General features: G+C 44.1%; 1 protein-coding gene across 1 annotated transcript in view; it reads right to left on the reverse strand.

Annotated features, from left to right (window-relative positions):
* Positions 1-13,131, reverse strand: part of LMF1 (lipase maturation factor 1) — a 308,607-nt gene that overhangs the window by 157,449 nt on the left and 138,027 nt on the right. The window contains exon 5 of the mRNA XM_034783537.1: positions 4,326-4,391. Coding sequence (XP_034639428.1) covers positions 4,326-4,391 — 66 coding nt within the window. The remainder of the gene's footprint in view (positions 1-4,325; positions 4,392-13,131) is intronic.

Consider the following 13,131-nt stretch of genomic DNA (forward strand, 5'->3'; position numbering starts at 1 on the left):
AAATTACACAAATGTAAGGGTCATAAGCCTTCCAAACAAAGAGCCTTAACTTGAGGAACAGATCTCCATAAAGTCTTGGGTTAAGGCCCAAGGGGGGCAAAGAGGGGCAAAAAATATGCTCTCTGTTTAATTACCGAAGCCATAACAACATGTTATTTTATACATGATTTCCGACAAAAGTGGAAATGTTATTTTCCACGAACGTAGCTGCTGGTTCTACTACAAATAAATAGTACCGTGTATGCTCAATATGCAAGAGATGGGGGCCATGTGTTTTCATTAATTCTCTTGGCAAGTGAGCACATGTAGATGTTGGACTGGAGTATAGGATTGGAATATGAGAGCTGGGGTGGCCAACATACATCACTGCAGACTAAATTTGGCCCGCGTCCATTTGAAAGTTGGTCCATTACCCAGTTTTATCATTCTAATTACAAGCAGCCTCCCGAATAATTTCCTCCCTTCCAGAGACATCTTCAGCTACAGTCTGTTTCTCCTCCTCTTTTCCTCCCACTGCTTAGACGGATTCTGTATTACAATTCGGTAAGCAGCTTTCTCTCTCTCTGACTCCCACTTCACTGCAGAGTCAGGTTATTGGTAACTATGGTGCTGGAAAGGGTAGCAGCTGGCAGGTATGCATGAAATAATTTGGTCAAGGGAGTGGGCGGGACATGGTTTTTCTACTGATCTCACCTGCTGGGAGATATCAATGGTGGAAGCTAAGGATAAAGGTGGATGCGAAAGAGCTTGGCTATGGAACCACCCCGGAGAAGAAGAGTCTTGCGTCTGGTGGCAATTTGTTCATCTGTCCTTTTAAATGGGCATATGCCCAACATTACATATAGTACGTGAAGGCTTTACATGGCTACGACCCCTCTAAAAAGCTGCCCGTGATCAACTAATCAAACAGAAATTTTGCCTGTACTGGAACTGACTACCCCATCCCCATCCCCAACCCCATCCCCAATAATCTGAGGAGTACCATGTCTTAAAGCTTCAATGACCCCCAAACCATCATGGCTGTGCTTTTAGGTCTCTTCCAAAATACAGAATACGTAGGAACCAATGAAATGGAGGGTGTTCCTTTCCCATTAGCGCTGCCTGCCTGAGGAGAGTTTTGTCAAATCATTTCTACCACATACGTAACGAGGAGAGCCTGTGTGTGTCAAGTTTAATCTACAGCTGTATTTTGGAGTTTTGTCTACTATTGCCAAGGTTGGACCTCTTTCTTTTCCTTTCATTGCAGTTGCTGCTGTGGATTTAAATAATTGATACTGATAATGTTATCTTCTTTGTGCTCCTGTCCCTGATGACTTCTGCAGGTTTGGGATCCCGCGTTATGGATATGAGGGGAATGATTTTAATTAACTTTCTGGGCTACAAAGCTGATTCTGGTTTTGATTTAAACAAATCATAGTACTCTGCAGGATGATTGTTGTAGGTTAGGGTCACCTGAGAGAGCTGGTGATGGAATCACAATTATCTCTGTTATAGGTTGGCTTTCCTTTGACTGTTCCCAGGTGTAGAAAAGCATACAGGACAGAAGGGCATTCTTGCTATTAATCATAAGAACGGCCATACTGGGTCAGACCAAAGGTCCATCCAGCCCAGTATCCTTTCTACCGACAGTGCCAGGTGCCCCAGAGGGAGTGAACCTAACAGGTAATGATCAAGTGATCTCTCTCCTGCCATCCATCTCCACCCTCTGACAAACAGAGGCAAGGGACACCATTCCTTATCCGTCCCGGCTAATAGCCATTCGTGGACTTAACCTCCATGAATTTATCTAGTTCTCTTTTAAACCTTGTTATAGTCCTAGCCTTCACAACCTCCTCAGGCAAGGAGTTCCACAGGTTGACTGTGCGCTGTGTGAAGAAGAACTTCCTTCTATTTGTTTTAAACCTGCTGCCCATTAAATCCAAAATGAAGAAGGTGGCTAGGGACATTTTACCATGGCTGCCTTTGTGTTAGGATTAAAAACTCTAGTATTCAAGAGTCTTTGTGACTGAAATCTGTACTCTAGCACACACTTCTGAATTCATTTTTCACACAATGCGCTGTCAACCTCTGGAACTCCTTGCCAGAGGGTGTTGTGAAGGTCAATACTATACCGGGGTTCAAAAGGGAGCTAGATAGATTCATGGAAGATAGGACCATCAATGGCTATTAGCCAGGATGGGCAGGAATGGTGTCCCTAGCCTCTGTTTGCCAGAAGCTAGGAATGGGTGACAGGGGATGGATCACTTGATGATAACCTGTCTGTTCATTCCCTTTGGGGCACCTGCCATTGGCCGCTGTCAGAGGAGAGGATACTGGGCTTGATGGACCTTTGGTCTGACCCAGTATGGCCATTCTCATGTTCTTATTTAATGCCGACAGCTGAATAGCAGTAACTGTATAATGTAGTCATGAGCTACACATGCGCAAAAGTGCCTTTCAAAGCAACTCCCCAACTTTAAAATAAATAAATACCAAAAAGAAGTAAACAGCAAAAAAACAGCAAATTCTACATTTTGGACTAACACCCATAAACCCCCCAAAAGAAATGAATCCACTTTTAACTAGCTTACAAGAGCAAAAAGTAAAAGGCTTCAGATGCTGGTAAACTTCTAATTTTTTTATTTTATTTTTCATATTGTGGAAGTTAAGGCCCTGATTCCTCAGTAGGATTGGAGTGGGTGGATGGACCCCTATTACTGTGGGGAGTCCCTTTGTCTTAAATGGTGGGGGAGGGAGGGAGGTAGTGAAAGAACTTTCCAACTTATTATTAATCTCCCTATTGAGCTCACCCCTCCAGAAAAAAAAAAAGAAGAGGCATGCGTACATCTTGCAACGCATTCTGAAGGGCAGAAAACTCAGGTTCTACCAGACCTTCAGTGGAAGAGCAGATGATTTCCAGAGATGATGGTCCACTGGAAGTGTGTCCCCAGATGTAGGGATTGTCAGACTCCGTATCCTACCTCAGCTCAATCCTACCTCGGGACGACCTGGGGCAAAGCCAACGTTAGAAACTGCCCCAGGAAACCAAACAGGAGCCATTGCAAAGTTGAGCAAACAGGTGTAATGTGCTCCACTGCAAAGCAGGAAGAAAAATGTATTATAAACAATAGATCTAATACATATTTAACAATAAACCATCCGGTTTATTATATATAAAGAAGAAAAGAATGGTGCCCCAGCAGTTTCCTTGATTATGCAGCCAAGGGACCAAGGTTATTTGACCAGTTTACCGTCACAGGTATCTCCTTTTGTAATCCCAGGCCCATATCAAATGCAAAGGCCAAATCATGACCACAAGAATGCAGGATGGTGCTGCTACATCTCTCTGCAATCTAAGGGGTGATAATGCCCGGAGCCAGAACACAAACAGTTATTTATTACCTACGTGAAAACAAATCACTGAAATGGATTTCAAAAGGCAAGAGAAAAGTAGACAGAGTGAGAACTTAATGATTCATGCTCGACGTCTTTGGTCGCACTTTGTTTCCAGACCACATTTCTGCTCAAATACGTCTGTATTTTGGAAGAGTAAACAGAAAGCACCCACCTTCTGAAAATCACACCGTTGAAGGTGTCTCAACCTGAACACCCAAACACTGAGACATCAACAATCACGAGTCATTTTTGAAAGCCTTAGCCCTGGATGAACATGATAAGAGCGACACCTTGGAATGCTAAAAGACGAGCAAACTAGCAGGCCTTCTATCTACCCGATGTGGACTACCAAGTTTCAAATCCCATTCATCTAGCACTGCTTTGTTGCATCGGTGTCAACTATAGGATAGGATTGCAGCTGGCTCTCCCCAAATCCTAGGCTTATTGATTGATCCTTCCAGGTATAATAAACCTTTGCTCACTCATTATAAAGGCTTGTCAAAACCTTCACTGTATCACATGAAGATAAAATTGTGTTTATATCTTTAAAGCAAGTTCTGACGAAAACAAACAAACAAAAACTTGTAAAAGTCAGAAATTGAAAGAGAGGACTTGATTGGATATTAAGGGCCAACATCTCTTCTTGCACCATTTTCACACAGGGAGAAATTTGGCTGAGTCCCGTGATGTTAGTCCTGACTCATACCAGTGAGAGAGGGCTAAGAGGAAGTGGTCTCATGGGTTTATTGGATGGAAAAAAGTTGTATGGCTCATTGTTATTGATGAAGATATCAGGAGCACCTCAGATTACAACAGAGGGGATGGGGTGGGGTGGGAGTGGGGGAACAACTGCAACCCAGCTGGAGAAAGAGAGAAAAGATGTCGGGAAAAAGGGAGAATTACTAACAAGGTAAAGTGGACAGGCAACTAGTGGTGTTCAGAATGCTCACCTCATAATGATAATCCATACAGGTCAACTCTCTCCAGCAGCGATCACCTCGGATTTTAATCAACCCCTGTAAGAAAAAAAACCAAAAACAAATGTTTCTTTTCTTCTACACTTCAAGATAATACCTCAATATGTCATGCTACAGTCAAGCCACAGAGAGAGAACCACACATGAACAGTGGGAAACAACACAGATTTCAATGAATAACTTCTTTTAAAAGCCACCCTACTTCTGCGCCCAAGCTTTCATTTATTATACTTTAGAGAACATGGCAATTGCCAGAGTACTCAGAAAAATAGTTTCTAGGCAACGGACACTTTCCCTTTTCTGTTTATTTAAAATAATTTGACGTATAAATCTCACTGGAATGTGACACATCATTTAAAATGTGACAGATAAGGTGGCAGAAGATATCACGGTGATCCATGCCTGGATGGATAGATAAAAGCATGCCATTTGTCAAGGGAACCGAAACACTTATTATTTGAGATCAAACGGAGGGACTCGCCCTGCATTTGATCCTCCTGTGGAGCTGAGGATGTACAGCACCTTCCAGGTCCATGAAGGGACCGGAGGTGATAAGGTAATACACACAAACAAAGGGTAAGCCAGCCAATGCAGGTGTCACACTCACAGCACCTATACCACGGAAAAGTTGGGGGTACATTGCCAAGTGTATCTGATGTCTGATAACACTCTCTTATCAAGAGCTACCAAGGGAAATATGTGCACTGGTCTCCGAGGTCGACAATGTTTACAGTGGGGGTGCTGAGTCATGACTCAACCTGTAATATAACGGAATCCACTTCAAGCCATGGGGTTCAGCCACACCCCCAGCAGCTAGGCTGAGGAGGAGGGAATACAAGAAAGGAAAAGCAAAATGCTATTATTTATTATAAAAATATTTGGAGTTATACCTATCTCCTAGAACTGGAAGGGACCCTGAAAGGTCATCGAGTCCAGCCCCCTGCCTTCATTAGCAGGACCAAGTACTGATTTTTGCCCCAGATCCCCAAGTGGCCCCCTCAAGGATTGAACTCACAACCCTGGGTTTAGCAGGCCAATGCTCAAACCCCTGAGCTATCCCCCCCCCCAATGTACGATTATCTGGTGCCTTGCTTAGACAGACGGTAAACCCTTTAAGGCAGGGTCCCCCGTTTCATTGTGTGCCAAGCACAATGGGCCTCAGATCCCCACTTGAGCCCCAACACTACTGCAATACAAATACCAACAAGAGTAATGACAGCAACTATTTAGAACACAGGATCCGGGGCCAAGGGACCCAGTGCTTAGCCCAAGGAGCAGCCCGGGCACCTCTGTGGATATGTCTAAAAACCCACGGCTGGCCCTGCAAGACGGGAGGGTCCCAGAGCTCAGGCTGCAGCCCAAGAACGAATGTCTACACCGCACGTAAACAGCCTCGTCGCCCAAGCCCCATGAACCCAAGTCAGCGGGCATGAGCCCCAGACAAACCCTGGGATAAGCTGCGAGAGCTTCCCACTCACAAGCTGCGGAATGGCTCCGAAGACTGGTTACCACAGCCCTCTGCCCCCAACAAGCCCAGCTGCCGGGGTGGAAAGGACCGGAGGAAGAGCAGAGCATCCATGCAGCAGTTAGGGCCTCTCTCTGTAAGAAGCTGAAGAGCTACTCCAAAGCCAAACGCACTCCGACTTTGGAGTTCAAGACCCAGAGCCAACTCTCTCTCCCCTCCTCGCTCCGCGGCTGAGGCCCACCTCTGCCTCTTACCATAAGATCCATATGAAAGCAGACCGAGCAGACAATTCATGCTGCCTTAGGAACCAAACAGAGGACCCAGGCTGGATATGCTGATGCAATCAAAGTAATTAGGGAAACAAAAGAAGAGAAGGGGAAGGAAGCTTGACAGGCTTAAATGCAGATGGATACACTAATGACAGGTCTGTTCTACCTTAGGTTAGAGGTTGGCAGTGAAATAAGCAGGTATCAGAGGCTGCTGTGCATTGATATTTCACAGCCACGACGGAGTGACATTTCCAAATCAGCGGGTCCATTCCATGGCTGGCAGTAATATTAGGATTAAATTTCTTTGCCTCGGCGATGAAGACTAAAAAGGAATCAGTCGTCCACAGCAGGAAAGACACCTGGCCAGAGATGAGTCTGTTAGCAGGAAACCATGCAATCAAGCCATGCCAGCCTGAAGGTATGCAGATTAGGAGAGTCTGCTTTGATGTATGGTTAAAGGTCTCTGATTAGGATCACACAATATCCCAAATTGAGGAAAGCTTCACTAGTCAAAAGGTTGAGACAAACTCTATGGTCTGTATACAATTAGGGGAGATTTACCTACCTTCCTAGGTTACCTAAATTATACAATTCCCTCTTTCTTTAGTAGAAAAACACATTCATTTCCTCCACCAACCTGTGCTCAGGAAGGCAGAGCTGAGGGCATGCTGAAGTTTTTGCCTTTGCAATACAAAACATTGAGGCCAAAGTTTTCCACAAATGTCCAGCGATTTTTGGTCCCCAATTTCATACACCCAGAAGGGACCTGATTTCCCTAGGGGTGGGTGCTCAGCGCTTTCTAAAAATCAGGCTCCTTGAAGGCATCTTGAGTTGAGTACCCAAAAACCCGAGGCACCCAAAATCACTAGTGCCTTTCAGAAACCTTTGCCCAAGTATCTTCATCCAATACTAACTAAAGTGCATGACGGCCTATCCAAATTGTTTGCAATTCCTGGATGGCCATTTATAAAGACACAGTTTGGGAGTATGACATATAGGAGTACATTCGTGCTACAGTTAGGGATTCTCAAACTGGGGGTCGTGACCATTCAGGGGGTCGCAAGTGCGTTACTTGGGGGACACGAGCCTGGTATGCACAGGGTCTGTCAGCCCCGAGCCCCCATTAAATTAAAATTACCCCTCCCCATTTGTAATTTATAAGGGGGGGGTCTCACTCAGAGGCTTGCTGTGTGAAAGGGGTTGCCAACACAAACAATTTGAGAACCACCGGACTGTTCAACCTTAATTTAACGGATAGCAAAACAGGCAGAGCCTTCCTGGATCCTTCCCCTCACCAACCTTATAAATGCTTATACATTTAGTGAGTGTCAACTTTAGAATAGGCTAGGACGGCATTTAAAAAAAATATTAGATGTTTTACAGTCATGGAGATTGTTTGTCCAGTAACTCCCAAGAAAATATCAAAGATCTGCACAAATAAAATCACTTTTAAGGAAGCTGGCATGATATTCTTCAGGTCGGGAAAAAGCCATTAGGTCATCAGCTACAGAAAGCGCACAATAAATAGAAAATGAAAAGAACATTAGTTTAAAACAGTTGCTCAAACATTCCTCCATCAGCAAAATAATGATACATTCAGATTTTTGACCTATTTCACTGCCACTCTTCTCCCCTCTTATTCTTCTACAAATCAGGCCATTATAATGATCTTTCTATTTTGGTGCTCAGTTATGGGTCTTGGGCTTGACTTCTGAAATGTAAGTCTTAATGGAGCAGAGCTACTTTAAAACTCTTCTCTTTAAAGTTTAACATTTAATTCAAGGCTCATCTGCCTTTACAGGCCATTCTCTTCACGAAGAGTGGAGTAAAACACTAAACACACAAGCAAAAGCGGTCTTCATGTATGTTTCTAGACAGGGAAACGTTCCACTGGAAAAACTAGAATCATTCTGCTAGTTTGTCATTTTCCTTCACCCATGGCAAGAGATCCACTCCCCAGTCATTTCTACCCATGCACGGAGGTGTAAAGGCCCATCACATCAGAACAGTTACGTGTTCACACTCGCTCGGCACAGGTTAAGTGACAATACAAGGTGCAAGGTGCTGGAGAATCAGGCGCACTGTGATGAGATCGGAAGGGAAGGAGAAAACCACTGCGGTCGGTTTTTTTCATGTTTTAAGAAAAAGATTGGGAATCTGGAAGGAAATTAAGTCCTATGTATTTTAAATATTTCAAGGAATTAAGGCTCCAGTTATAATGGCCAGCTTCCCAACCAGCACAAATCGGTGACTGAAGCTGATGAAGTGACACAGGCTTACCCCACTTGACAATGTGGCCCATTGCATTCGTCATTTTTACCGGTTTTCATTTTCACTGGTAGCCAAAGATACTGCATTTCCAAAGCGTAGCAGGTGCAGGACGAATATTACATTCCAACAGACTGCAAAGCGCAGGGAGTTAAAGACTCCCTTTCATGAACTGCCCGAAGTTCAGAATAATAATGATGATAAATATTAACAAAAGGGGCTTTTCGTTTTATTCTCCGCTAGAAAGAGAGGGAGATGCATTCATGCCCTCAGCCTGAGTGATGGGAATCCCACAAACACCCTGGCCAAAGCTATTGCAGCTCAAGATCATCACACACACTCACACAAATCAGACAAAAGAGGAAGATAAACCAGGAAAACCACAAAGTTACATCATCGAGACGGGATGGGAAAGAACAGCCGGTGCTGGTTTGGTGAAGGTCATTGCTAGGTTTGTTGCTTTGTGATTTTACACTAAAGTAGGTTATAAATTAAGATAGTTTGTCACTTTCCTCTCCATTATTTTTCTAGAAGGCACTGTGTTAATAAAAAAAAAATAATAAAAAAAAACCAACAGATTCCCTGTCAACAAACAGGGCTTCATCTCCTTAAATATCGTATGCAGCTCTGCTCTGGAATCTTGACTAAAATTACAGGATATGTTGATACCATCTCACAGGATGTCCCACAGGCTGACAGCCCTGTCAGTAGAGGAGAGAGGACGTTAAAAGGACTCTGTCCAAGAATGCTATAATATTAAAAAAAAAAAGTCTATCTTGATGACCTTCTCTCCTACCTTGTCCAGGGTGTTATCAAGCTCTACTATCCAGCAAAGACAATAAGAACATTTATATTACAAGAGCACAAACACGTTAAAATCTGTCCTGCAATAAATCATTGAACAAAATATAGTTGAATAAAACATTAATATAAAGCACGAAGATGGAGAGGAAAAAAAGAGATCATGTAAAGCAGCCAACGTTAAATCTCTTTTTCAAATATGTAAAAATCCCAATGATCTTTATTAGGGAAAGTTACTTGTTTTCAGTACATGGATAGTTTTTAAGGGTCCAATTCCATATCCACATCAGTCAATCCTAGTTTTCTATTGACTTTAATAGAAGCTGGATCAAGCACTAATAGCAAAAAAATTATCTCTATGTAAAGCATCCTAATCGTTCCCCAAATTAATTTCTCCATTCAAGAAATATCACCAATTAGGGAATGAGTGGTATACAGACACGTGGTCAAACACAGTCCCTGCCCCAAAGAGCTTATAGTCTACGACTATGTCTACATACACTTACAGCAACGTGCAGAGCAGTGGTTCTCAACCTGGGGTACACAGAGGTCTTCCAGGGGGTACATCAACTCATCTAGACATTTGCCTAGTTTTACAATAGGCTACATAAAAAGCACTAGCGAAGTCAGTACAAACAAATTACAGATAATGACTTTATACTGCTCTATAGACTATACACTGAAATGTAAGTACAATATTCATATTCCATTTGATTGATTTTATCATTATAGGGTAAAAATGGCAAAGTCAGCAACTCTTCAGTAATAGTGGGCTGGGACACTTCTGTATTTTTGTGTCTGATTTTGGAAGCAAGTCGTTTTAAAGTGAGGTGAAACTTGGGGGTATGCAAGACAAATCAGACTCCTGGACGGGGTACAGTGGTCTGGAAAGGTTGAGAGCCACAGGTGTAGAGTAGCTACACTGCACAATAAGGCACTGGTTAGGTGAGTAAAGACACACCAGAATCTACATGGCTCTCCAAGCATCTAAGCCGTGCGTCCTCTGTCTACACTGCTATTGTTAGCAGCATCATGTCCTGCTGCCGGAGCTTTTCCCCACCCCAGGGAAAGGCTCCAACAGTGGGGAGGTGGCAGAGAAAGCCTTCAGAGCCTTTCCTCAATGCAGTGAGGGGCAGCAGGGAAAGGGCCTGGCAGCTCTCCACTGTGAACCCTACATGCTGCCGCAAGTGTAGACAAGGCCTGACAAAGGGTGGGTGGGAGAAAAGTCACAGAGAGGGCAAGAGACGTGCCCAAGCTCATTACAGCAGGTCAGTGGCAGAACTGGGAAGAGAACCCAGGTCTCCTGACCCTGCCCAATGCACCATGCTGCCTCAGTCAGTCACATTGTGTGTGGAATCTAATTGCTTTATCTAACATGAGGTTATGGGCTGGAATGTTTTTCTAGCTTGAACTTTTCTGCTTTTTTGTTTGTTTGTATCATTGTGAACTCACGGGAACCCTTGGGATAAAATAAACGGATCATATAAGAGAACGAAATAAATACTTTTTTGGTACATAACTTCCAAGTGTCCCTCGCTTTTGCTAAAACCCGGCCCATGTTCTCTCCAGGCCCCAGACTGTCTGAAGAATAGAAACAGGCCCAAGTTGCAAGCCGCTGGTCCCATGCAGGGATCTTGGAATCTGGGATTTAGGTTTGGTGCATCCTAGAGAGTTGCAGTATCCTGACCTGGAGCAGAGGAGCATTTGGATCTGAAGTTCTGACTCAGGCCCACCTACACCTGGAAGGTCTGTAAACCTTTCTAACAAAAGAACCAGGGGACAGTCACAAAAATGAAAAGATGGCACAATTCAAAGCCAATAAAAGGAAATACTTTTACATATAAAATATGTAATTAGACTGTGGAACTCATTGCCACAGTAAGTCACTGATGCAAAGTATTTGAAGGATTCCAAAACAGATTGAATGTTCTTGTTGTCCATATAAGTATCCAGTACATGCTTCAGAACTTAAGATGATCTCTAACCATTAGAGGTCAGAACGACTTCACATGGGGGGAGATTATCCCAACTCTGCACCTGTGGGGTTCTGGCACCTTTCACTGAAACATCTGGCACTGGCCACTGTTGGAGAGAGGACACTGGTCTGATCCACTACGGCAATTCCTCTGTTCCTATGACCCATGCAACAAATTTAGGCTGTGTTGCAAGTCTGTAACCAAAGCAGGGACCAGGTGAGTTTTGTGCAGCTTCTCTAATGGAAGTTAAAATAAATAAATTTGTGCATGGCTCATGTAATAATGTCTTTGTATAGAGGCAGTAGGAGCTGTCTGGCCTTCTACAAAAACAAAGGAAAGCCCATAAAAAGAAAAGAGGTCTTAATGCTAATCACTTGCCTCCACGTGCAGGAGGCCACCCAACAGAAATGTGAAATGCTGTTAGTGCATTTGCATGCACCGCTTTGAATCCATTCCAAGTGACTATCCACAGGACATGACTGTCCTGTTTCTCAGGTTGCTACCTTGGGTCAGTATCTGTATGCAAAAAAGCAAAACAAAGGAACTCTTTACTATGGGTGTGGGGTGGTTTTATGCCTTCGAATTCAAATAGCTCAGCTAGATGAACTAAATGTGCAAATCAGATTGCCCATGAACCTGCTAATGTTAGTTGACACGCCCAGGTGACAGCAACTCAAGTTAACCTTAACTTTCTTTTTAGGTAGGAAGGGGGTTGGGGCAGGGACCACCCTATCCTGCACCCAGTCCAGTACAGCTTGACCCTAAGAATCAAAGGAATCATAGAATCATAGAATATCAGGGTTGGAAGAGACCTCAGGAGGTCATCTAGTCCAACGCCCTGCTCAAAGCAGGGCCAATCCCCAACTAAATCATCCGATTTAGCCATAACCCAGCCCCTGATACTCCAATTTCACTCTCTGGGCCATGCAGGTCTCCATGCAACAGAAATTTGAGTCTTCAAGTGTCATATCTTTGGGGGCAAGGAATGTGTTTCTTTCTAACAATGTAAACTGCCATGGCATTACATACATTCTCATTGATAATAGTTACTCTTTACTGTTACAGTGAGCTTGGCTGGTGTTTCATAATAGTTATTCCGTTTAATTAACTGGTATAGTGAGCCACCCACATTCACTACCCAGGTTAATTCTCACCTGTACTGGAGCGCAAGAGCTGTTTTGTTAAACAATTTGCACTAATGGAGCTCACCTGCCAATGTTCAATCTCTGCTGTGTGAAACAACGGGCAGGGCCCACCTGGCCCACGACCTGTCGTCAACGTTGCACCAAATGTCACAGTGCTGAATGGAAACATGGCACCATATTACTACCCATGAACTTTCATAGCTTTCCCTTCAAACTACAAGCATGGACGTGCAGTGACCGACTGTATGAGGCTCTTATCACCTTCCTTTTCCTTTCTGATCCTCTACTTGTCATTTATCGGCTAATAATATTCAACTGAGACCATTCAGATTCACAGCGTGTTTTATTTGCACCATGACAAGAGGTCTACGATTTGCACTATGTTTATAGGGCAGATTTTCACTCCCACCACCATCTCTGCATGCAGCTGTGGTTCCAGACAGAGGCTATAACATCTCCTTACCAGCTGGAGGACAACTCCCCCAGAGCAGGCACTGGATGGGGCAGCTATAGGCTGCCCTATGCAGGCCCACTTGCAAGATGTGGTGAAGTGGGCAAGCCAGAGGCAGGAAGCGAGTCCCCATGCTCGTGAGCTGCACATGCAGCTATGGGAATTCTCAGCTGCTGCACGCCGCAAAGCAGCCCACAAGCAGCCAGAGAGCTGCAACACCCCAGAGTCAGATAGGTGAAAAAGGTGATCTTTGTTCCCCCTCCTCCTGGGCTACGCCTTTTTTGTGCCACGCGACCAGGAGGCGCAGTACGAACTCTTAGCCCAGGTGTATAGTCTTTTGCTGGCAGGCTGGTTTGGCTTCCTGGTCTAGGCCATTCCTCTGCAGTCACATGCGCCTAGTACTCA

This window comes from Trachemys scripta, chromosome 10 (assembly GCF_013100865.1).
Source record: "Trachemys scripta elegans isolate TJP31775 chromosome 10, CAS_Tse_1.0, whole genome shotgun sequence".
NCBI classification, from domain to species: domain Eukaryota; kingdom Metazoa; phylum Chordata; order Testudines; family Emydidae; genus Trachemys; species Trachemys scripta.